At 46.2% G+C, this 26540-nt stretch overlaps 1 protein-coding gene across 3 annotated transcripts; it reads left to right on the forward strand.

The window, feature by feature from the left end:
* The first annotated feature begins 5057 nt into the window (after positions 1-5057).
* DIPK2B (divergent protein kinase domain 2B) lies at positions 5058-25984 on the forward strand. 3 transcript variants are annotated; one of them, XR_006167386.1, is made up of 6 exons: positions 5058-5429; positions 10512-10776; positions 16375-16548; positions 17839-18127; positions 19269-21043; positions 22077-25984. XR_006167386.1 is itself a non-coding variant. In XM_042810674.1 (5 exons), the coding sequence occupies exons 1-5, from the start codon at positions 5206-5208 to the stop codon at positions 19607-19609; spliced, it is 1293 nt and encodes a 430-aa protein (XP_042666608.1). In that variant the 5' UTR covers positions 5058-5205; the 3' UTR covers positions 19610-25984. The 3 variants fall into 3 exon arrangements, 1 of the variants encoding a protein (XP_042666608.1); XR_006167387.1 differs by having other exon boundaries at positions 24704-25981; XM_042810674.1 differs by having other exon boundaries at positions 19269-25984.
* Positions 25985-26540: the final 556 nt, after the last annotated feature.

Below are 26540 nucleotides of genomic sequence, written 5' to 3' on the forward strand. Positions count from 1 at the left end.
GAAGGGAAGGGAAGGGAAGGGAAGGGAAGGGAAGGGAAGGGAAGGGATCTGGGATTCCAATCTGGCAAACAAGATAAATGGGAAACAACAATGAGTATCCAAAAGGAAATATCTGGTTTGATAAGGTTGACTGTCTGCCACTGAATCAAGTGTCTCCAATGTTCTATTCTTTCCCTGCATATTGTTTTTTTTTTCGTTTACTCAGTGACTAGTTCAGAAGAAATCCTTTCATGCTCCTATTTTAAATGTCTTTCACTTTGGAAACCAAGCTGCTATTTCAGTAGCTGTGGTTCATTAGCCAACCCATTCAAAGAGCGTGTTCCTGCCATGCCCTTTTTATTTTAGCTGACCCTGTTTTGTCCTGCTTCTGCTTCACAGATGAATTTGATAGAAAATGTGAAGTTATGGCACCAAAAAGTCTGCATTATTCGTAATCCATTTAGTGGTTTGGACACAGGCTCAGTAGTATCTATCCAAGAAAAATATCACTGGTAGGTCTTTCTCTTCTGGAAAACTGCATGACATGAAAATATTTCTCATTTTCTCAAAAGAGGATAATTTTCGTTTATGTATTTGGCCTGGGAGAGACCCTTTGTTTCCTTGCCATAGCTCTGCCAGAGGAAATCCTGCTGCACACACCAGTGCTTCTGTTGCAGGCACATGGGCTGGGGATGTGCAAGACACTGTGGGGCTGAGTGTGCTCCAGGGTCACTCAGTAGAGGATGAGTGCTCCTTGTTGGTGAGCTTTGTTCCCCTTCCAGGTTGTTCCTCCTCAATTCTCTCCTTCATGGTTTGTGCAGGAAGTAACCAGTATCACCCCCACCCCTACCAAGGGATCTGGTCTGCAACCAATTTCCCTTTGACTATCACTTTCCTCTAGGCTCAAGTTCACCATATCTCTTTTTTTCTTCCTGTAGACACCAATGTACCTAAATCAAGGATCTTCTATATTTCTTGCTGCTCTGCATGATCTTCCCTAAATGCCACAGGCAGCACCGTAGCTGGTAGTATTTGGTGGCCTTTTGTGCTGACATTTCAGCCTCTTGCAAAAAAGAACTGCCCTTATCTGCCAGCCACAGAGCCCAAGGCTTTTCTTCTAGCTGACTTTTGCTTCCAGCTGCCTACCAGTGTGCAGAGGCAGAGATTTCCAAGCAGCAGGCTTCCTGGTCTGCAGCAGCAGCAGGAGCCAGGAAGAATAAAAAATATTATAGATACAGAGCAGCGACTGTTTTCTTATATTAATAATAGAGTAGATTATTGATGCTTCTGATGAATTATATCTAGGCTTGTCAAACAATGGGCACTATTTCCTGGAGAGGCAAAAAAAAAGGTCAAATTTTTGTTTGCTTTTTATTATCTTCATTGATTCAAAACATAGAAAAATCCATACGCTCAGAACGTCAAATCTTCTCATAGTGAATGGCAGTGAAAACATATTCTACCCACTCAACTCTGGTGTTCGACACCACCCACACCTCAGTGGCCGCTTTTTCTGCCTTTGTTTGCAGTGTGGGCAGTGGCTTGGGTTTGCTTTCTTGCTTCTCCTCCTCTCCCTCTGTCTTTTCTCTTTCAGCAGGAGAAAAAAGGAAAGCAAGAGCATGCAGCAGAAGTTGTCCATTTCTACTCCAACTAGAACAGAAATTTTGTGTTGCAGATCACTCCAAAACAGATGTTTCTTTCACGATCATGAAAAAAATTTAAAAAAAAAAAACAAAAAACACAACAGAAAAAGGAAATGATTGCATCCTTCCAAACATTGTGAGTTTTGTAGTGTTGAAAAAGATGCATTTTTCATTTTGAAAGAATTGAAAATGTCTCAAGCTGTTCTAGCTATTAATCCACACATCCAGCCTGAAATGGGATGGAAATGATAAGTGTCTCGGAACCAAGCCCGTGCCGGTTGCTCGGCAATAGTTTAACGATTATCTTGGATGTGATTAATGAAAATCACACTTAAGAGCAGTCCTTCTGCACCACACCCTGCAAGACCTCCCACTCATCCTGCAGCATTGCTCTGAGCAGACGCCAAGGGCTTATCAGGCCCTGAGAGCAGCACAACCCACCTCAGACCTCAGGAAGAGCAGCAGCCTCCCCTCTTCCAGCCAAAGTATGGTTTTTCCGGTATTTTTTTCTTTCCTGTGCCTGGCAGAGCAACACAGCCATCCTGCATCCCACCAGGCAGTTCTCTGTTGCTGAGCAACCCCGTGCTTGCTGAGAGGGCCCTTTTGCAGCAGGAAATCTGGTGAGGAAATAGTGAGGGAAATGAGGAGAAGAGCAACGAGAGCCTTGCTGGGGACATGCACTGAGGGGCAATGATGCTGCTGCAAATCCTGCTCCTCTCTGCCTGCCCTGTTCTGATGCGGTGAGTGGCCTCATCCATCAGTTAATTAATTAGTTAAAGAGGATTCCTCATCTGCAAAGCCATGTCCACTTGAGTGGAGGTGGGAGAGGGATAGAGGTGGAAGGAGGTGGTGCTGAGCTTGATTGGTGGGTTTGGTCAGGGCTGTGTGAGTCTCATCAGACCAGATTTTTTGTACACACTGACAAATACCTGCCATTGCAGTAGAGTACAGCTTAAGCTGATCCGTAAGATCTGCAGGAGGCATCATGCTAGATGGCTTCTCTTGTTTAGAATGAGAGGTAATGAGCTTATACCGTGCCAGGTGAGGTTCAGGCTGGATATTAGGATAGGTTTCTTCTCTGAAAGAGTGTTGAGGCAGTGGAACAGGCTGCACAGGGAGCTGGTGGAGTCACCATCCTGGGAGGTGTTCAAGAGCCATGTGGATGTGGCACTGAGGGACATGGGCAGTGGGCATGGTGGGGGTGTGCTGGTGGTTGGATTTGGTGATCTCAGTGGTCTTCCCAACCTTAGTGATTCTATGATTCTACACTCAGCAAGCACAACATTGCTTTGTGCATGTTGTTGCATGGAAGTATTTTGCTACAAGGGTATGTGCAGGTCTTGTGGGCTCTTTGGGGCTGCCCTTCCCAAAGAGCTGAGTTCCATCAAACCTCACTGTGACCTTGTAAACCTGAGCTGCTGCTTCTGCCTGGCATAAGCAGAAAATTTAGAAGACAGCTGTGTGATAATGACATCCACATGTCATATCACTAGGATGGAGGCAACAAAGCTCCTTGGAAGAGGTTTCTTTCAAAAGCATAGCAATTCTCAAAATATATGGCAAACTACCATTTTCTGGCTGCCATCATAGACTAGATCAAAGATCTATGTATAATTTCTAAGCTTCGTTTTCAAGACTGTTTCCTACGCACTCATCTGTGCTCAGCGACAGCCAAGGCTGAACAGAAATGCTTGGTGGAACAAGGACATCAGGGCATGGGGGCAAGTGCAAATGCCATGAACAAGCTTCTGATGTGGTTCCAATTAACCTGTTCCCAATTTTTGAACAAAAAGCTGCTTTTGTAACATTTTAGGGTGACGCAGGCATGGAGCACTGCAGGAAAATACAATTGCATGTGCTGTTCCTTGGGAATATGAGCACCTGGTATTCGCATTCCTAAATCAATCAAGAGTGCACGAACATCTTGGCCATCCAGACAGCATTAATAGAACCAGAAACTCCACTGCCAATGTGTTTTTCACGTCAGAGCTCTGGAGTACCTGGGGCTTGCTATGGGAAAGGCCAGGGCTGAAGCCCTTCCCTTTTCCTTGGGTCACTGAGCTGGCAGCCAGGAGTCCAGGTTACTGTTCTTAAAATCATCAGGGAAAAAATGAAGCCTGAAGAATGTTGAGAAACTGAGGGATATGGGCTTTATATATGATGTAGTGAAGATGAAGACAGATTGCTAGTGTTTAATTTTGGTAACATCCAGAGAACAGCGGGGTAGGAGCAGCGCTAAGCCAACGGGTGATGCAGAGCTGCTGGCAGGAAGCAATGCAAAGGGCTGATGTCTGCACAGGGACAGCAGCCACCTCCCAAGGAATGGATAAACTTCTGGATGCGAGCACTGGGCTCTAGCGTGGGCACTCTCACCAGCAGATTCCAAACAGCTTTACACCAGAGCACACAGCCAAATGTGGATGTGCAGAGTAGTGCTGCATGTTGGATGCTCGTGTAACAGAACAGCACAGCCTCTTTCCTCTGCAGCTGGCAGGATGCACTGCATCCCCTGCCTTCTCTGCAGTGCTTATCATCCTTGCTGGGCTGCTCCCTTGCAGACAAACCCTAAATGCCATCATCACCCTCCTGCTCATGCAAAGGGGAGGAGAGGCTGCCTTCCCTCCAGAATGCAGAAAGAGTACTTTGGTCAGAGTTGCCTCTGCCAGCACTTCTGGTGCCCAGCCTCAGTCCTGCTCTAGGCCAGGCTGGAGAGCCAGCAGTTTCTGTAACCCTCACAACTCTGGCCAAAGGCAAGCAGTTTGTGGGTGTGATCTCTGGTTTATAAGTGTATTGGGAACCTCTGGCAAGCTCTTGCATTAGTTCCAACCCATCCTCTAGCTTATTCCCAGTGCCCTTTGGGAACTCAGAAGCCTTGCTGCAAAGCTCTGGTTTGGGGCATGACTTGATCACAGGCATGTTAGCTGAGCTGCTTTTTTCAGGCAGTTTCAGGCCACCCCACATCCTACAGCAGGAGACACAGCATTGCAGTCTGCTTTAGCACCATTTCCAAGAGACAACACCACCAAACAGAGTTTTTGGTGTTTCTCTGAGGGGGAAACCAAGCCAAGCGAGCATCCAAGAAGTCCATCCATGTGTCACTGCAAGTCTCCAGGAATGAAACAGTGCGAAGGGCAAGACTCAGATTAAATATGTGTTCCTGCCACACCATTATTCCTTCCCAATCAGCAAGCGTCCCACACTTGCCCTTTGCTCCAGCAGCAGGATATCCTCCGTTTGTCTGCACAAAGTGTGGATGAGCACTCCTCTGCCTTGTTTCCCAGCCCGCCGATGGGAGGGTCAGCGGGGCCAAAGCAGCTGCCGCAAGGAGAGGAAAGGTAACCACGGCAACCCAAGTTATCTGCATCCTCCATGTGTTTCCTTCTCCCCACCCTGCACCATATCTCCCCCACCCAAACCTCACACCGGTAGAACCAGGGAGCAGCTGGCAGGATGGGGGCTGCGGCCGCGTGTCTGTCGCCTGGTTATGCTTTGGGGCTCACCACGTTGGACTGAGATCACTGGAGAGGATCTGGGAGACTGCAGAAGGGCAGTGTGCAACAGACAGAGCTCTCCACTACTGTAGATGGGGCGCTGGATATGCTGCCTTTGCTCCAGAGTTGCAGATTGGTTGATGCTGCTCCTGGTTTTGGCTCGTAGCTCTAACCCTTCTGCAGCAGCAACAGCTTCACCGTCTGCGCCCCACGTCAGACCCAGCTACAGCTTTGGCCGCACTTTCCTGGGACTTGATAAATGCAACGCCTGCATTGGGACGTCCATTTGCAAGAAGTTCTTTAAGGAGGAAATAAGGTCAGAAACTCAGCACAGTCATTTTCTCATAATAACTTGAAAACTGCCTGTTAGCATTTCCCTATGCTTTATTGGAAGCCAATGGAAAGATAACATCACCAGGCTGCCACTGCAGCACCTCGTATTTTAAATTATTTTACATGTCTATGTGCTGCTGCTCTGCTTCTGTTTTCTCTTACAACCATGCAGACCTGATCAGACCTCAGCTCTGAACCTTAACTTGAAAGCAGGAGTGAAAGGCACAGCTCTCTGCACAGGGATGTCTCTGAAAGAGCTCAAGACAGTGATGGAAGGGGGAGGTGGGGGAAGGGAGAAATCAGTGTGTTTCAGTGTCACTGGAAGCATGATGCTATGAGCAGCTGAGAAAGGTGAGGGCTGATTCACTTTGTGTTCTCACAGTTGGATATGTTAACTACAAATATACCACCTTGCACCAGCTGCAAGAATGTGTGTGTGCAGAATTGCCTCCAGGTTGATGGGATGTCCACTGCCTTAGTCAGGCTGCCCTAAGCAACTTCAAAGGCTCAAAGCAGAGCACATCTGCTGGCAGGAGGAAAATGTCGCTGATAAGTTTGAGGAGAAAGTAAAAGACAGCACTTGGCAGAGGAAGGGTTTATTGGATCTGATAAGATTTATAGAGCCGGATGAATGTTCTTTTATAGAGCCGGATACACTTGCTTTTATGGATATAAAAACCTGGGAGAGAAGGAATGACTATAGCAAAATTGTATTCTTAATGCTGCAATATGAGCAGTATAACATTGGGCAAACTACTCTTTTTCTACGGAGTGACTCCATTAAATGCAGCACAGTAAAGCCAGAATGCTCTGGATGAGGTGGCCATGCCAGCACCCTGTGCCCAATGCTCCTTCTGCTCCAGTGCCCCCTGGCTTCCTGACTCTGGCTCATGCTGCAGGCAATGTGAGGGTATGCAGAAATGTCCAGCAACACCAAGAGAGGCAGGGACGAAATGTGTCCCCTTGCTTGATTCCTAAAGCAGTCAGAATATGGGGCAAAAGTAGAAAATTTTGGAGGCACTCCTATATCCACTCCCATGTACCTTTTCCTGTCTTCACAAAGATGAATTTCTCTCTTAATTTGCACTGGGAATGATACATTAGTGTGATGCTCAGAGGGCTGGAACACCTCTCCTATGAAGACAGGCTAAGAGAACTGGGCTTGTTTAGCCTGGCGAAGAGAAGGCTCCAGGGAGAACTCTTTGTGACATTCCAGTACTTAAAAAGAGCTTAAAAATAGGAGGGAAATCAACTTTTTACACAGGCAGATAGTGATAGGACAAGGGGGAACTTTTTTAAACTAAAAGAAGGAAAATCTAGATTAGGTGTCAGGGAAATCCTTTACCCAGATGGTGGAAAGGCAGAGGCTGCCCAGAGAAGCTGTGGTGCCCCATCCTTGGAAGTGCTCAAGGCCAGATTGGATGGGGCCCAGGGCAGCCTGAGCTGATGGGGGGCAGCCCTGCCTATGGCAGGTGTTGGGGCAGTGTGGGCTTTGAGCTCCCTTCCAAACCAAGCCATTCTGTGAGTCTGTGATACTCCTTGCAGCTTTGTGTCAATGCTGGTAACTAGTTTTGGCCAGAACTACTGGAAAAGTTTGAAAAAGTTGGAATGTTTGGTTGTTGTTGTTTGTTTGTTTTTAATTTTTTTCTTTCTTATTTTCTTTCTTATTTTTTTAATACTTATTTAATATACATATTTTAAATATTCAGTACTCCAAAGACAAGCAAAATTATTTTGGCTGAAACAAAAGACTTGGTTTCATACAGTATAAAGAAAAGCAAGTTTGATTTCCTCCCTTGTTCAATTCTGGGCTGATCCAAACCTCACAGCTGGCAAATCAGCTCTTCATGCAGATCTCACCAACCATTTTCTCTAAACCCAATCTGGCCCTGAGTAACTGCTCAGGCCCTGCACGAGGCTGACTTACTGCTGTGGCACAACACAGTGACGCATCTCATAGGCATCCAGCATGCGTGCCAGGACAGCATTGGGCTGCCTGGAAACGATGCCAAGCACAGAGTGGCCATGACCCCAACTGGGACCCCCTGGCAGCCTTGGGGAAACAGCTCTCCCAGTGCTGTATGCCCAGAGCTGGGCTCTGTGCTGCGTCATGCATCCTGGCTCTGATGACTGCAGGAGGTGGCTCTGCACTGGTGCCTGCCTGACATGAGCTCCCCTGAGATGGGCACGAGCCAAGTCACAAGGCATGTTTATGCTTCATTAAAAAAAAAAAGAGAGAGATAGAGAGAGAGAGAGAGAGAAGGAAAGAAAGTCCCAGCCTGTAGCCATCTCTTTCCTTTACGTGCCTGGCATGCTGTGCCTGCCTTACAGATTAGGCGCTGGGAGGGGTCGTGACGCAAAGCAAATCACAGCAAGGCACGGCAATCACTTTCTGCTCTTTGGTCCAATCTCACAACCAGCCAAAAAATTTTTTTTAAAAAAACAGGAGGGGGGAGTTCATTTTAGGTCAGATACTTGGATCACAGGGAAGCTCTGATTTCGTACTGGGCAAAACGCCCCAAAGACCAAAATGCCCTGACCTCGGCATGGGGCCAGCTGCTGGCTGCAGAAGGAGCCGGTCCATTCCTGTGTCCGAGAGCACCCCTGGCACGAGAAGCCATCAGCTCTTAGAAGCAGAAAGAGGCTGCACACACTGATCCTTGAAGGGTAAATTTAGTGGGGATGAAAGATAATGAACCCCCTCAACATTTCTCAGTGTGGAGTTCCCAACTGGAAGTCAAAAAGAAAAATTAGCTTCAACCCTCGGCCTCATTAGTGCCTTTTCATTTACCGGCAGCTAGCTGCTCCTGAAGGGCACCCCTTGCCTCTCCTGTTTCAGTTCTGAGCTATCATCAGCTTTAATTTATAGTGAGATTAAATTAAGAAATGCTTTCTTATGCACTCTGGCAATGTATAATTAGGAGACCCCAGGGGCAGCCAGTTCAGCTGCTGGCCATGCTGAAGGCTGGGATTCAGCTGAGCTCTCGCATCTTGCCAGTGAGCTTACAGAAAGCACGACTCAGGCAGGGCTGTGGGGGCAGCCCGAAAAAGCATCATCACAGCTTAACTGGTTGGCCAAACACTCCCCTCTGAGGCCTGTGCAGGGGGAGAATTTTGGTGCACAGTGCTCATGGCCACAGCAGTGCCATGCGTCTGGCACAAAGCGTCCCCTCCTCATCCTGCCAAGATCCCCCAAAACTTCTGTAGTCTTGCATCCTGGTCTTGCATACTGGCTGCTAAAACCCTGTGTCAGAGGCACGTGATGACCCTGGCACTGAGTTTCCATCCCATATCCTACATCTCCCCTTATAGCAAGAGAGTTCCTGGTCATGGGGACAGCTCCAGGCAGCCAGGCACCCTCATCTGAGCCTCCTTCACTGGCCTCAGCCCAAGGGGTGGAAGGAAGGTGGCTGCCCAGAGCTGTGACATGGCCAGGAAAACTGTGTGAGCCCCAGAGAAGACTTTGTAGCTGAGGAAAGCACTTAGTCATTATATTAAACTTTTTTTTTCCTAGAGATTTATCAATGGCATTGAAAACTTCAAACAAAATCACAGAATCATAGAATCATAAAATGGCTTGTGTTGGAACGGACCTTTAAGATCACTTAATTCCAACCTCCTGCTATAGGGAGGGGCACCTCCCACTAGACCAGGTTGCTTAAAGCCTCATCCAGCCTGGCCTTGAGTGCTTCCAGGCAGGGGACATCCACAGTCTCACTAGGCAACCTGTTCCAATGTCTCACCACCATCACAGTAAATAATTTCTTCCTAATATCTTGTCTAAATGTAGGCTCTTCCAGTTTAAAAGCACTTCCCCTCATCCTACCACTACCTGCCCTTTTAAAAAAATCCCAGCTTTCCTGTAGGCTCCCTTCAGATACGGGCAGGCCACGATGAGGTCTCCTCTCAGTCTTATCTTCTCCAGGCTGAAGAACACAGCTCTCTCAGTCTGTCCTCACAGGGGAAGTGCTCCAGCCCTCTAATCATCTTCATGGCCCTCCTCTGAACCTGCTCCAACAGCTTGACGTTCTTCTTGTTTTGCAGGCTCCAAAACTGGACACAATACTCCAGGTGGGGTCCTACGAGAGCAGACAGGCAGAATCACCCCCCCCTCACCTGCTGATCATGCTATCTTACATGATCTTTATTTCAGCATTAGTTCAAGGCCAGATTGGGTGGGACTCTGGGCAACCTGATCTAGTGTCTGATTTAGTTGTTGGCAACCGTGCTTATGACAGGGAGGTGGAACTAGATGATCTTTCTGGTTCTTTTCACCCAAGCCATTCTATCATTTGTTATTCTATGATTCCATGATTAATGAAAAAAAATTACACCTGTCTATCATGCATTAACACCAGGTAAATCATAGAATCATAGAATAGCCTGCATTGGAAGGGCCCCATGAGCATTATCCAATAGAACTCCAGGCTCCACACAGGACCACCCAAAAATCAGAACAAATATCTGAGACAATCGTCTAGACACTTGAACTCTGGCAAGCTCGGTGCCGAGTCCATGCCACCACCTTAGAGAGAAAGGTCATCCTGTTAATTCCAAACACATTTATTTTCATAAGTTTTTGTTCTGCAGAGTATTTGAAAGTGTTGATTATTCCTTTTTTGGCCAGTTTCCCTTTGCAGCTTAGGAAATCTCAAAACGTCAAAAATTCCCTCTTAACTGAAACCCTGAGACTTCTCCCTTCTTTTTTACTCTCCATGTGGCCCAAATTTTAGCATTTATCTCTCCTCTCCCCCTCAAGGCACCCCCATAACAAGGAATATTTTTAAGTGAGGAATGAACGAGGACATTTTGTCCGAGCATATTTCCACCCGGTCTTCTCACTGAGTGCACATGAGACCACGCTCTAACCCACATTGGCCCCACATTGGAAGAGGTGCCCCAGGGGTCCTAATGGGGACTCTCCCCAAAATCCCCCAGACCTCTCTGTGAGATTTCCGCAGTTCCCCATGGTGCCTGAGGGCAAAGCGGTGGTTGCACTGGCGCGGTGGGCATTGGCGAGGTCTGTTAACCCGCTCTCCCTGGGGCTCTCGTTTTGGTTTGGCAGGTTTGACACCTGGCTTTCTTCTCATTTAAAGCTGCCCCCCAGCTACCTGCTCAGCTACTTGGGCAACTACACCGATGATACCCAAAGCTGGAGGATGGTTGACATCACCCGCCTGACCACCAAGTACCAGCATGACCGGGCTGACCAGCGCATCTGCACCTCCCTGCTGAAGACCAAAACATGCAGCCTAGAGCAGGCCCTGCGCCGCACCCATCGCTTCCAGAAGTGGCTGAGGGCCAAGCGCCTCACGCCCGACCTGGTGCAGGTCAGTGCTCCACCGTGAAACTAGGTCAGCCCATGAGGATGCACGGGAGCCTGCGCAGGCTCTATTCCTACCTGAGGCACAAAGAGGAGGCCTGGACTGCCCTGTGCTGCAGGTGGGCCAGGCATGGCCTCTTGATTTTACTCGGGAAGGGCAAGAGTGGGGCTCCTGGCTTCTTCTGTAGGCTGATGGTGAACTCTTTTCATTGGTGCCTGGGCTCTTTTCAGTGGTGTGAAGCAACAGGACAAAGGGTAAGGGACATAAACTGGAACACAGGAAGCTCCTTACAGATATGAGGAAAAACTTCATCAGTGTGAGTGACAGAGCACAGGAACTGGCTGCCCAGAGGTTGTGGAGTCTCCTTCTCTGGAGATATTTAGGATCCACCTGGATACTTGCCTGTGCAACCTGCTATACGAAACCTGCTTTAGCAGAAGGTTGGACTTGATGATCTCCAGAGGTCTCTTCCAACCACTGTTATTCTGTAATTCTGTAAAACAGTAGCTGAGCGGCTTCTGAGAGCAAAACCACCCTCCCCAAAAACACTTTCCCCTTTTAAACAACAGCAAAGCATTTTTATAACGGTTGGCACAGGGTAGGGGCTATGTGCGCTCTGGAATGAGCTCCTGTTAGGTGAGGAAGGATAATTCCAGTTCTTCTCCTTTCTTTTCTTTCATCCTGAGAGCATCATTCTCCCTTTCACGATGGAAGAGAAAGGGACTTGTTTGTTTGTTTTCCTAAAAGGCAACAGCTTCCTCCAGTCTGCACACTGCCACACTGCTCAGCTTTGCTGTGTGCTACAGACACATTACTTTACATTTTCTATTTCATGGATCCGTATCTCCTGAAAATGAGCCGCCAGCTGAGCTGGCTGGAAAAAAAGGCAACATCACAGCCATTTTTAAGAAGGGCAAAAAGGATGCCTGGGAACTACCGACCTGTCAGTCTCACTTCTGTCCTAGGAAAGATTGTCCCGGAAGCTGTGCTACGGCGAATGGAACTGGGAGGTGATATAGGAAAACCAGCATTGCTTCATCAAGGGCAGTTCCTGTTTGGCCAACCAAGTAGCCTTTTATGATGGTAGCATTACATCAGTGGACAAGGGAAGAGCAACTGAAGTCATCTGCCTTTACTTCAGTAAGGCCTTTGACATGTTACCCCACAACATCCTTCTCTCCATATTGGATTTATGATATGGATATGGATATGAATATGGATTTAATGGGTGGACTGTTTGATGAACTAAGAACTGGCTGCAGGATTGAGTCCAGAGAGCAGTGGTCGATGGCTCCATATCTGGATGAAAATCAGTGACCAGTGGTAACCCACAGGGGTCAGTGCTGGGACTAATACTCTTTAATATCTTCATCAGTGACATTGACAATGGGGTCAAGTGCACCCTTGGCAAGTTCGCTGATAATACCAAGCTGTGGAGTGCAGTTGACACATCACAGGGACAAGATGAGCTCCAGAGGGACCTAGACAAGCTTAAAGATGATAGATTTATGTTAGATATAAGGAAAAAGTATTTTACAGTTAGGGTGGTGAAGCACTGGAACAGGCTGCCCAGAGTTGTGGTGAATGCCCCATTCCTGGAGACTTCCAAAGTGAGGCTGTGTCTGGGCAACCTGATCTAACTATGCATGTCCCTGTTCATTACAGTGGAGCTGGACTAGATGACTTTTAAGGGTCCCTTCCTACTCTGAAGATTCTATGATTCTTTGAACCTTTGAAGTGAACCTCAGGGCCAGCCAAGGAGGATGTGTCTAAGGACAAGCTCCATGGAACATCTCAGCAGTCCCAGCAGATTTTTAAGTGAAGAGAGGTCTTAACAGGCTGCAAGACCTGAATTAATACATGTTGGCCTCAGGACTGTGCCACTCCTGTTTTCATGGTTCTTTCACTCTATAGATCAAGTGGAGGAATTGACATTAGTATGTACATCTGTTTTAACAGCATGTAGACTGGGCTATAGAATTATAGAATAGAATCATTAAGGTTAGAAAAGATCTTTCAGAACAACTAGTCCAACCATCAACCCACCCCCAGCACTGCCCATGTCCCTCAGTGCCACATCCACACGGCTCTTGAACACCTCCAGGAACGGTGACTCCACCACCTCCCTGGGCAGCCTGTGCCACTGCCTCACCGCTCTTTCTGAGAAGAAACCTTTTCTAATATTCAACCTGAACCTCGCCTGGTGCAATTTGAAGCCATTATCTCTCATCCTATCTCTGTTACCTCGGAAAAAAGGCTGACCCCCACCTTGCCACAACCTCTTTCAGGTTATTGTAAAGAGCGATAAGGTCTCCCCTGAGCTTCCTCATCTCCATTCTGAACAATCCCAGTTTTCCCAACCTATGCAGAAGAGCACATTGGTCTCACTTGGTCCGACTTGCCCACAGCCACAGGAGCACCTCAGAAAATGCAGGCTAGCATAAGCCATCAGAGGGGTTTTGTTGGGATACAGTAAGCCACTGTGAATTCTTTCCTGTAGCACTACTTTTCTGGAATTTTTGGAAGTGCTAATAGTGAGTGCACTGCTGGTGTCCAATGCAATTCCCAGCCTATTTCATGATCCTATGGTCACCCAAGGATTCCTGCTCTCCCCTCACTGCAGTATTGGCACTGAGACAAGCTATTGGGCTGAACTAATTTTGTCTTTTGTAACAGGCAATCACAGCAACCCTCCACATCCTCAAATCAGGATGACAGACCGTGAAGTGAAGCTTTTCCACTTTACGCTGCCTGCCCTGCCTGCCCCAGCTACCAGCAGAGCTGCCACATTGATTATTTCAGCCATCACAATGAAAATCGTTATCAGAGGCAGCAAAGCCTTCACTACTAAAATTCTGCTGGGAGTGAAGCTCATCTCAGGCTCTGTGCTGTTGCCTATCCTGGCTTTTGTAACCCATGCAGCAGCACCACTGCACACTGCTTTGCCTGCACCTTGGCCCAGAAGCTTGTCACTACAAACCAGATTGCTGGTTCACTGTGTTGGAGGGGAATAACAACAAAAATGTGGGCCAGTTTCAGTATAGGTTTCCTGCAGGAAAAGTTATAACCCTGGCTACAAAGCACGGCCTGGAAAACATGCAAGGGTAAAACATGCAGTGATGTGAAAACATGCAGTGGTGATACAGAGGAGATGAGTTCCACAGCTTCATAAGGCAGTCTCAGGTTCTGCTTTTGGAGGTGAACAAAACGCTTGGCTTCAAGTGGCCAGGAGCTGCATATGCTTCATCACCTACATCAGGAGTCTTCTGCTGGGTCCCATCCCAAGCTTGGTTTGGTGAAGCTGTATCCAGGCAGCAGTGCATGGAGCAGCACTGAGCAGTGCTCCTAGGCTGTGTTGCTCTCTCTCGGACTGGCTGAATAGAAAACAAAGTGAAGAAAATATGTCTTCCAGAGGTCATCTTTTCATCCTGTCTGATGGATTCTGGGTACACCGACATGAGATGTGCATACATATGCATACATGGGAGTTTAACACAGATCACATGTTATGCAGTAGGGAATAGATATCACAGTTGAGTGTAGGTAGGCATTGTAGGAAGTACTCAGTACAAAAATGTAGGAATGTAATCAAAGTAAATAAGAAGATTTCCATTGTCAATCACAAACAAGATGTCAGGCTGCCTGTCAAGTCTTATTCTCTAGGGTGATAAGACACTGCAAAGGACAGGAGATACTCTGAGATAAATCACTTTCTTCAATGTCTTCAAGTGTACATGCTTCAAATTTTTCTTCCATTGGCAGTTTTTGTCTGACAGTTTTACAGCTATGGCTGTAGGTATGTTCCATCATTCTGCTGGAAACAAGAACCCTGCTCTGCTGAAGCACCAATGCAGATGCCAAACTTCCTACATTCGTGTAGCTCTGCCAAATCCAAAAGTCCCCACCACCCAATTTTTGTGGACCAGGGTTGTCATTAAACTGTAGGAAACTGCACCAGTAGTTGATATATATGTGGCAGCACCAGTGGATGAGCATCTGGAATTTTGTTTGGCTCAATGGGAGGTGCTAGGGCTGGCAGCTAAGGCTGAGTTCTCTTCATGCACTCCCCTGTGCCTACATGGCTCCAAGCTGAAACCCCACTCACCAGCTCTGTGTCAACTGAAAAGGGAAATAATCGAGTTCCATCAGGTGTCAGTCACTGTGTTAGTCATAAAAACCCTGAAAGCCTTGTTGCCATTCTTTGGACCTGCTCCAGCACCTCCATGTCCTTTCTATACTGAGGTGCCCAAAACTGAACACAATACTCATGGTGGAGCCTCACCAGTGCTGAATACAGAGGCAGGATGACTTTTCTAGTCCTGCTCACCACACCATTCCTGATACAAGCCAGGATGCCATTGGCCTTCTTGGCCACCTGGGCATGCTGCTGGTTCATATTCAGCCGGCTGTCCATCAGTACACCGAGGTCTCTTTCCATCAGGCAGCTTTCCAGCCACTCCTCCCAAAGCCTGTAGGGTTGCCTGGGGTTGTTGTGACCAAAATGCAGAACCCAACACTTGGCCCTATTGAAACTCATATAGTTAATCTTGGCCCATCGATCGATCCAGTCTATCCAGGTCCCTCTATAGTGCCTTTCTCCCTTCTGGCAAATCAACTCCTCCCAACTTAGTGTCATCTGCAAAGTTACTGAGAGTGCACTCAATCCAGTAACTAACAATTTGTGCAGGAAAGGCTGTGAGAGATCTACCTCAGAGCTACCAAATGACTTGGGGAGAACCTGAGTCAAATTTTTGCTCCCAGCATGAAGAACAGCAGGCAGCAAATGTGAACACAAGTGCCCTGTCCTCTGAAGAGTATCTCACAGCCACCAAATTAGAAAGTAAACACGAAAGATAAATTTGGCTACTTGAATCATTTGGTAATGATGGCAATGATTCAAGAAAAAGACTTAGCAAAAGCCTAACTCCAACAGAGGAAAGGCTGGGCAGCATTTTTGCACTGCTATCAGCAGCCCTGCCCACATCACCCTTCCTTCGTAACTGAACACTGACTTTAAAAAAAAAAGGTCTTTTTCTACAACACAGGTATAAATGTATATGCCATTTATCCCAGCCGTAGGCCACTTATTACAATTTTACACCTTCATGCCCCCAAATTAAAAGGTGAAATACAGTGACGCTGAAGCCATTAGCCCAACACTTCTTTACTCATTGCTGGCATCTACTAGAAAATATGCCCAGGTTATTCCAATCTGTTTCTGATAGCTAATGCATAAGTTTTTCAGAGAAATAATATGTATTGTGCTGGTACCCATGTACAAAGTTTATTTACAGTTTTAAAGCATGTTTACTGACCTTAAGGAAAAGTATTTCCAAGAATGCCGTTTGTAGGCTAAGCAAGCAAGGAAGCACTCTGAAAACATTGTTTGAAGAAGGATGTGACTCACTGGCAGAGCAAAGGAGAGGCAGCCACAGGCTAGTGGTGCTGCCAAGGCTGGAGGCAGGAGCGCAGAGCTCGGCAAGGAAGGAAATGGAGTTGGTGGAGACCATGGCTGTGCCATGAAGACTGGGTGCCATTTTCAAAATCTGTGGTATCTCACGGATGGAAGATTAACATTCTTCTCACGTTTTGTCCCTACACCAGGGTCTGTCCAGCCCCTTGCTGCGCTGCCCATCCCAGCGTCTTCTGGACCGGATTGTGAGGCGCTACGCTGAAGTGCCAGATGCTGGCAGCATCTACATGGACCACCTCACGGAGCAGGACAAGCTGCGCCTCCTGTACACACTGTCAGTGAATTCACACCCTATCCTCTTACAGGTAGGTACCGTCTGCCCTGGCTGGAAACATCACCCTGCAGCCTCTTGCAAGCATGAGTTGTGCCCTAGTCCTTGCTGCTCTTTGCAAGCTCCCCAAAATTCATGGCGCATGTTTCTTCTATGGGGCTGGGTGATTGAAGCCTCCTGCAGGCTTCTTGCATCAGACTGTAAAGTTGCTGAGAGATACAAATGCCCAACCCCTGAAATAAATCAGAGCCAGATGGGTTATTACAATAGTGCAATGTGAAAGACGGGGTTTTACGCATCTCCGATGTTTCACTGTCATGTTTGCAATTGATAATATATTACTCAAAATCACAGTTTGTTTATAAAATCCAGAATATTTATAAAAACCAGAGATCATGCATTAGCATGTGAAGTCAAGATGCAGCATTCTGGTGGAACATGAATTCACAGGGCACAGATTTCCTAGGCTCAGTGTGCTGTGGCTGTCACTGTTTGCATGCCTCTGGTTGCTGGCTCCATAGCAGAGGGCAGCTCTGCAGAGGTGTTTGGTTGGATTCAGCCAAACCATACAACTGAGCTCTGAGTTTGAAGGTAGAGAGCTTCTCTGGTCCTCTCCTGGCACATGATCTCCTCTCTTCCCTTGTAGGTGTCTCCAAGGGAATATCCTCACCACAATCTCTCCTCTAGCTGTCACTGCTATTTCTTGCATCCCTTTCAGATAATGATGCAACCTCTTCCACCTGCCTCAAGCCACTGTGCTCCTCTACCCAGGGAGAGGGAACAATGTGCAGTGGAGCAGTTGAGCAATTTCCACCCCGGGACATAAAGGCCTGGGGCAGCTTCACTGCCAGCACGACAGTTGTAAGCTCCATTCAGATGTCCCCAGTGCAGCAAATATCCAGCATGTCCGTCTGGGAGCCTGCAAAGTCTCATCTTACAAAATGGCCACACAGGTCTTAGAAATCAGTTGAAATTACTCTAGCTCCACCTCACCTTCAAGCTGTGACTTCAGCTCTGTCGTTCTCATGAGGGAGCCATCCAAAACCCCACAGAGAAACCTAAAATTAGCTTTTCTGCATCTAAAAATTTAATGAATTTTAAATCTATTATTGTCTTACGCATTCCAATTAGTCTCCTTCATGGAACAGATCTTGAAATATCAGACTCTTCTTCCTTAGCTGCCAGAAGAAAAGATAAACGTAGTATGGAGCAGTGCACTCTTGCTGCTGGGGCATTTGAAGTCACCTGGAGGGAGGTGGGCTCATGGGCAGAGAGCACAGTGAGCAGGGTCGGGTGTCAGCGCTGCTCTCCCCTCTCCTGGCAGATCTTCCCTGATGTGGAAGGGTGGCCCTTCCCACGGTATCTGGGCTCCTGTGGGCGGCTGGTGGTCAGCGCCAGCACCCGGCCTCTGAGCGACTTCTTCAGGGCAGCCCCTGAGGTGGCAGCTGACCTGGCCCTCCAGCTCCTCGCCGTCCTCCGCTCCATGGGCAACAACGACCTCAACTATTTCTTCTACTTCACCCGTGTGGACGTTGGCACCTTTGGCGTGTTCAGCAACGGGCATCTGTTCATCCGGGATGGCAGCACGCTGGGCATCATCGACAAGGAGGAAGGTACTCAGCAGGCTCTGGGCCCATGCGTCTGTCAAAGGGGGGCTTGGCACAACAGGGCAAAACAAATTATTCACCTATTATGTTCAGCCCTTCTGCTGATTTATTTTATTTATTTTTTGATCAACCAAACATCACTTGCTAAGCTTAAACAATAGAAGGTTCAAGGAGAGATTTACCAGCAGTAAGAGGCAGTCCCTCCAGGCAGGGAAAGGAACAGGCATTTTGCTTATGCCTTCAGTGGAGAGGGGACTGATGATGCTCTGCATGTGGGTCTCAGTCCTACATCTTCCTCTCTGTAATGGGCAGCAGCATTCAGTGCGCTCTCCATTATGCACTCACTACATTACTTCTCTTTTGTAAAACATATATCATACAAATGTCAGTATTTGCAAAGAGATTCTTCATAGGTTCATTTGTTTCAAGTAAAGCATTGGGTCTTTTAAGGTGTATTTACAGTGATAGTATTAATACAGTGATAACAAAATTCCTCTTTTGTCAGTCTTGCTTAAAATGAAGCATTGCTATTCACTTTCCACAGGTTAGACTGGTCTACTACTGGAAGTAGAGCTAGACAAGGAATATTTCAAAGAATATTATTATTTAACAATTTCATTTCGAGTGTTCAGTTTTTCAGAAGACCTTTGCTCAACTTAAACATTCAGCTGAATGTATCTCAAATATTCAGAAAGAGTTGTCAGAGGATTTTCCACTCAGTGTTTTTTTTCTTGTCCCAGCAGATATTATGGTTGTCTTAACTCCAGCTAGATGAGCTGTTTTTGCGATTTAATGATTTTGGGTAACATGGAAAGAATACGGGTTTAACTGTTTGTGGTGGTTTCTGTAGGAACTCCATGTTCTAGGTTATTGCTCGGGTTCTTCCCATTTCTTCCACCCCACTTTGACCCAACAGACGTCTGTCCGTTTCCTTTGCAGGGCAGTTCAGTAGAGCCCTGTTGTTCAGCAAGAAATGTGTATTTCAGTAGGAAAAAACCCATACACAGATTGCACAGTGTATTTTGAGGTGAAAGACTCTGTGCTTTAGAGATGAGTAACCCTATATTAATTCAGAGGTATAGACATACGTGATTGTGCAGCAATTTGCTCCCATCTTCCTAACAACTGTTTTAATTATCTTTATCAGGGAGCCAACCGATGGATGGCCAACAGGACTATAAGGATATATTTAGCTGTTTGACCGTGGACTGCCAGTCTGCATTTGTGTCCTGTAACTCCATCAGAGAGAAGCAGAGCCTTGTCTTGGTGTGTCAAGAGCTTTTACCTAAGCTCCTGAAGGGGAAATTCCTGCCACCTGTACAGGAGAAAATAGACAGCTTCCTACAGCACTGCGTAGAGGGCCTCACTGATGACCAGGATGTCAATGAGGCAATGGCAAAGCTGGCACATCTCCTGAAGCCTCTGCAGTCTTGTGATTCACGTTTTGCCTACCGCTACCCCGACTGCAAATACAGTGACAAATACTGATGGTTTTGAAGGAAGGCTGCCCAAGAAGGATTGGGCAGGGTCATCCCCAAGCAGTGTAAGAAGAAGAAGGAACCAGAGTAGCTGAATGGAGCTGCACCAATTCCGGGGCTTCCTCACGTTGATGAAGGAGTTGGGAACAGAGTGCACATAGGATTTATTGTTCGTCTCCCAGAGATGCATTTGTTACTTGGGATGTTAGATGTGATGTAAGGCTTATGGATTATAAACATTATCATGAGAGACAGAGACTACAGGATTAATAAATCTTCTTCATGTATTTTGGCCTTGGAAGAGTTTTCCGTGCCATCCATTAAAGAGAAGACCTCTGAAGGCAGTGTGCTCACAGCTAGCTAGATAGCAGAATTTTATTGCCAAGTACAATTTCCTGATCAAGATGATATATATATAATGTGAGATGGATGGAAGCATTTAAGACTTTATTTGTGGAGATTTTTAATGCTCTAAAAATCATAGACAAACTGAGCCACCTGATGAGTTCCTTACCTTCATTCATCACAGATCACCCAATGTCTCTTGAGACCTAATTTTTCTAATCCTACAATATACTTACTTTTAGTCTTTTCCAAGTTAATTGGCAGTAATTGGAGTCTAATAAGTGTTCTTGTTTACAGGTTAAAAACAAACCAAAATAACAACAAAAAAACAACTCTTAGATGTGGCTGTCCAGAAGACACTTTCATACTTTTCTCTCTAAAGCAAACAGGAAGGAAGCATTTGAACAAAACCATTAAAATGGGAAAATTACCTTAAGAAGAGAAACAACATGGCCAGAGGTTGAGATATTAGTTTACCCTAGCAGTGAAACCATCTGAACATCTATCCCTGCTTCCTCATTCATTTGCTTTTTAAAGGAGAAATTGGAAGTCAGTCCCAAAGGAGTGACTCAGGTACCTACAATTTGAGGTGGTGGACTCGGTTTTCACACAGAATTAGACACATGTGCCTTGTTTTCTGCAGAAAGGTTGCAGAAGTTGCAGAATAGAAAAACATGGTTTGCCTAGAATCAAAGAATGCCTGAAGTTTGAAGAGACATCTAGAGGTAACCAGGTCCAACCCCTGCTCTAGCAGGCACACCAAAGGTAGGGTGTCCAGGTGGCTTCTGAACATCTCCAAAGAGGAGACTCCACAACCCCTCTGGCAGCCTGTGCCTGTGCTCCATCACCTGCATAGTGCTGCTGTTCAGATGGAGCATCCTGCTTTCTGGTTTGTGCCCACTGCCTTTCATCATGTCACTGGTAACCATCTAATCTGTGTTGATCCCCAACCCACGAGTTCTTTGTGAGGTGTCAGAGAAACACACTAAACTTTCCCTATGTTCAAGGGGGCTACTTCTCTTCTGGTATTCAGGCATGCAGGAGTCACCGACCATATTTGACTAAGCTGAGTCAGAAGCTAAATGTTCTGGATCCCCCTGTAAGTATTTTCATCATGGAAACAGTCTTCCTCTAGCCATGGTTCAAAAAAGAAACCAGTAACAAGCATAAAACCAGAAAAAGATGAGAGTGCATTTGCATTGGTAATGATTGTACAGAGTTAAAGGGAAAAGGAAAGCAAAATTTTGTGCTGGCTGTGGAGGGGTTCTGTTCACACAGAGCACCGGGCCTGGGGTGAAGGCAATGCATGTCAGGTATCCAAAAACACATGCCATTCTGACACTGGGAAAATCTGACCTAGGACATTTACTTTTCCTCTTGGCATGAAACATGAAGTACACCTTTCACCTCTCAAGAAGCAGAAACATTGAAAATAAAATGTAGGTAAATTTAGCTTGAGGTCCAGATGGTTCAACAGAAAAAAATGTTTAAATATACAGCCTAAGCTACTGTTGCAGCCTTCTTTCATGATTTCAGTCTATTTCTACATCATGGCTCTCTTCCAGTATGAAAAACATGTCCTTTGCTAGATCCATAAAGCTGCCTAACAATCTGTTTTCAACAGTTTTTCTGGAATCTGTCTGCATCTTTGATCTCTCAGTCTGTGATTTTACCTAAAGCTGCACCTTGGCACCAGGCTCCTTCCCCTCCAGCAAGTTTCCCTTGCTGGCAGCCCCTCACTGGGGAAGGAAAATCTCCTGCTCCACCACCACTCACTAATTAGTAATTAGGTGCTACCCCCTGGGATGCTTGTTGTCATCTTGCACTCAGTGCTGAAGGGCTCATACATTTGTAAGCAAAATTGTCCAAAAAGGCCTAACGGGAAGAACTCATCTGGTCCAATAGAATCACAGACTCATGGAATGGTTTGGGTTGGAAGGGACATCAAATCCCACGCTGCCCCAACACCTGCCATGCAGGGCTGCCTCCCACTGGCTCAGGCTGCCCTGGGCCCCATCCAACCTGGCCTTGAGCACCTCCAGGGATGGGGCACCACAGCTTCTCTGGGCAGCTGTGACTCACCACCCTCTTCTTCACATCTAACCTAAATTTCCCTTCCCTCCATGCCACAGGAGAAATCATTTGCAAACGATGGGTCTGCGGAAAGGTCTTCACTGTCAGCTCGTGACTCAGGTCTGAGCCAGCACCAGGCAAAAGGACCTATGGTGTCATATGGGCTTTGAGTGGACCCTGACATCCTGTGATCCTAAAATGCCATGTGGGAAGAAAGGAGGAGCCATGGCCTTACTCTGCTGCTGGACCCAGGTGGCAAAATGTCAGCAGGAGTTTTATGGCACGCAGGGTCTACTTTCATACAACTTGATTAAAAGTTGTTGAAGTTGAGAAGGGTGTCCCCACTTCCTTCAGTAGGCTTTGATATGATTATTTTTTTTCAAATGTGATTAAAAATATCTGGATCGTGGATTTAAAAATACAAAAGCAGCAGAAGCTGCGCTGATCAGCAGTTTCTCTTCAGACATAGATTACAAAGGCCAAGCCTATGTAAGACCATGACTAATATGCCAGGCATAGAATCAGTCCATGGCTCAGAAAGTAATAATTTTCCTAAACTAAATCTTATTTCCCTGTATTTCTCTGGCCTTCTTTTTTCACTGCCAATTTTTTACTTTAATATTTTCTTTTCTCTTGGCAGTCAGACCCTGGAATCAGTGCCCACCCTGTCTGCCAGCTTCAGTCAGGCCTTGAAATGCGAGTAGGCCACAATCCAAAAGGATGTGAAATTAATTTATAAATGGCAATTATTTTAAACCTAATCCTCCCCAAAAGAACTCTCGAGTAATTTTTTCCTCTCTGCATTTGAGTTATTTCTGACAGCGGCTTTGTGCAAGCCTTTGCAAACTGTTCCTGCTAACAGCGTAGAGCGTTCCAGCCCTGCTGGTTTCTGCAACAAGAAGAGAAACTGCCTTGGTCCTCTACCAATCCTATGTGCAGTCTGAATGCTTCCTATATCTCTGTGGTCTTTATGTCCATGTGTTTATTAGGTGTCTCTCTTGCTATATAATATCCTGCATTTTTTTAAGCTTTTATGTCAAGAGAGTCTTGGTTCATAAAACTGTATTTTCTGCCATGTTTCATCTAGTGGCATACTTTAATACTCTCATTTCTCAGGGTGGCAGCAAGTGATCATCACTTTACTCCCTACTCCCCTCTGGGCTTCCCACAAGGTGCTATCCAGAAAGCATTGTGGCATTTTCAAGAATCTGGTATTGGTGCTCAACAGCTCCTTTTTGCTGGAGCAGCCAGACAAACACATTTTGAGTGAGGGCCTTTCCAGCAAGCTCAGCCAAACGATGTTCATTGTAGGTGCTTTTCATTTGCCTTCTGATTATCTGAGACTTTAGGGTGCTCTTGGGTCTCATCTGCCAATCACTCTCTACAGCCAGGTGCTCCAGATACTTTATTGCTAATTCCTCCTAAGTGAAACCTCAGCTTCTTCCATTATCACATGAATCTGGAGAGAAAAGCCATAACAAAGTTCTTGAATGTCATGAGACACTTGAAATCACAACAACCGGCACCAAGGCTTTCTGAATTGGTTTAGCAAGATGCATTAATTTGATTAATAGGTATATCTAGTTGCCACTGTATCCTATATTACTCTAACTCTCTGCTAAAAGGAGCCTGGGTAGGCATCTTGAAATTCAGAACAAGTAAACATGAATTTCAGGGAAAGAAAAATGAAATGAAAACAGCTGCTCATGGAAAGCACACTGTGGGGATGTAGAGATGGAGGTACCCTTTTCTTCCTTACTGGTTAGAGAAAATGGCCAAATCATCTGCTCTCCTCTGCAAGGAGATGAACTCAGCCAAAGGGTGTCTGGCTTGTTCTTAGCCACTGTCATCAAGGAAGGCTTGAACAGCCAAAAAGAGACCCACAGGGAAGGGTGAGGCTGACCCAGAAGTCCAGAAAAATAAAACAGAAGAAAAACAGACAGAAAGATGGGACACTTAATAAGAATAATCAAACAGAAAGAAGGTAGCAAGAACAGGATGAGAATAAGCTGCTCTTAGAATTCTGTGATTGTGTCATTCTTCACTTCAGTGTTGGACAGGAATGTGGGTTTATGTGGTACATAGTACACTAGATATGCTGCAGTAAGACTAGCATGGAAATGGGTAGAGGATCTGCAAGGTCTGTGCTTTTAGGAGACCTGAAGCCTCATGATTGCACATGGCTCCTGGAGGAGTGGAGGCTGGCTGCTGGAGATTATCCATGCAAGGGTGGCCACTGATGCTGGGAGACCCACTCGCCTCAGTTATCTCCAGCAGGTGTGACAAAATGTCAGCCCTTAGAGCTTTGGTTCATATATCTTACATGGAGACAAATCCTCCTAAAAAAAAAAAAAGGAGAAATTGGAGGACCACCAGAAGGGAAGGAGCAGCAAGAATAATCCAATTTTCTCACTACAGATAGAAACTGTGTTTCTGGAATAGTTCTGCTCTGCATTTTAAATCTGTGCTCTTTAGAGCAATGAGAGGAAGCTCTTCTTTCTCAGCAGATCTCCAGTTGGAGCTGAAGGACGCTGCTTGTCCTATAAAGGAGTCCCCACTGCTACCAGCACTCCTTGATCCTGCTCTAAGGGCCGTGAAAATCCCACTACTGTTTCTCACCTCTTCCTACTACCAAGCTGGGTCAGGGGCTGGTTATGTGACCCCAGCCCTCTCCTAATTTTACTAGGAAGAAGACAACAAATGTTGCCTCAGCAGGAAGAGACAAATGAGCGCTGGTGAGAGCCAGAGCTGCACCTCCTTCACCTCCACCACCTCCACCAGGTCCCTGTGTAGCACCTCTCCAAGAGTACCTCACTTCTTCAGGGACGAACTGGCTGGGATTTGCAGCTTTTTAACACCAAGCTCTATTCTTTCTAACACAATGGATATAAATTTAGTCTAAAGCAAACTTGTTCAGTGTTTGAAAGAGCAGGAATACCCCAACCTCTTCTCTTGGGAATTTAAGTAACAAGTTTGTCAGGTTTCTCAGTCCTATAGTACTACTATAGAGCAACAATACATACAGATACAACCTTGCCTTACATAGTTCATCTGCTATGTTACATGTAAAGTAGCTTTTTAGATTAACACCTACGGAAATGTCATGTTAAGTTCAGCATATTATGTGTTTTAAAAGGACCATGTCAGTCATGCTGTACTTCTTTTTCCTTTCAAAATTTAAACATTCAGTTGGATAGAGGCTTGTCAATTTCATTCCTCTAGTGATGTCTTAAAATAGTGAGCTTTTCTTCTTCTTCTGAAAATAATAATAATAATAATAATCAAGCCATTATGAATAATCAGACTTTTCACAGTGATGAAAAGACTTCCCTCTCTTCATGTTCTTGGTATATGAAAAACTCAAGAGAGGTTCACCTTTGGATTTTTGCTCTGCTCTGGCTAAAGCCGCTGTAAACATTGACTCATTTTTTCCAACCTCCTGAAGCTGGAGACAAAGAAATGTTAAATGTTTGTACTACCTCTACTAGCCAAACAAAGCAAGGACTTGCCTACAATCCAGGTACTGCTGAGGAAAAGGAGGGAAAAGACACTGGAATGATGATGGAACTCCATCACTCCAGATGTCACTGAAGGGAGTCTCTGTATCACCACTCCTCTTCCAAAATATAAATCCCCTCAGCAGATGGGCAAAGGCTGGGAACAGTTGCCCAGGTTTTGGGAAACTAGTTACATATTCTTTCCCATTTTCACTCACAGCATTGCTTGCATTGCCTGTCTCCTTCCACCGGAGACTGGGTCTTTGTGCCTCTTTTGGCATTGTGAAGGCTGCACAGGATCATACCCCACAAGTCCCAGAGAATCACAACATTTTCCAAGGAAGACTGGGGTGATGCCTGATTCTCAGGGACTTTCATCATAGAATCGTGGCTTGGGTTGAAGGGACCTCAAAGACCATATATTTCCAACCCCAGCTGTGGGCAGGGCTGCCTCCCCCAAACTCAGGCTGCCCAGGGCCCCATCCAACCTGGCCTTGAGCACCTCCAGGGATGGAGCACCACAGCTTTCAGGGCGGCTGAAAGAAAGCAACTGTATGAGCAGAATGGTGAGAAAATCTCAGAGGGAGCTTGCTTTGTCAAAGTGCTCTGAGAAAGCTCTCAGAAGTGAAGCAGTTCAGGTTTTTATCCAACAGTAGCATTGGCGTTTCTGAGTGTGTCATCCAACGGGAGTGGACATCCTGCTGGAGGGGGGATGTGGCGGGGGCTGTGGGGCTGGCCTGAACTTCGCAGTTGCACTCCCCTAGGTAGGAGCCAAGCAGAGCTTGCTAAAAATACAGCTTTTGCATGACCGAAGGATTGTATTTACAGCAATATAAAGTTACAGGGAAGGGGAGGCTGAGCAGAGTAGCTTCCAAATGGGGAACAGAAATACAAATCTGACCTTGAGCTTTCACAGAAATGTGCATTCTGTTACTCTAAAAATTAGTCTAAACCCCTTAATTCAACTTTCTGAGCTGTGTATGGAGCCCAGCAGGAAGGCCTTCTGCTGTGATGGCTGCCCAAGTT

Source organism: Centrocercus urophasianus, unplaced genomic scaffold (assembly GCF_019232065.1).
Source record: "Centrocercus urophasianus isolate 14NV4802_14NV808 unplaced genomic scaffold, USGS_Curo_1.0 seq_12, whole genome shotgun sequence".
In the NCBI taxonomy this organism is placed as follows: domain Eukaryota; kingdom Metazoa; phylum Chordata; class Aves; order Galliformes; family Phasianidae; genus Centrocercus; species Centrocercus urophasianus.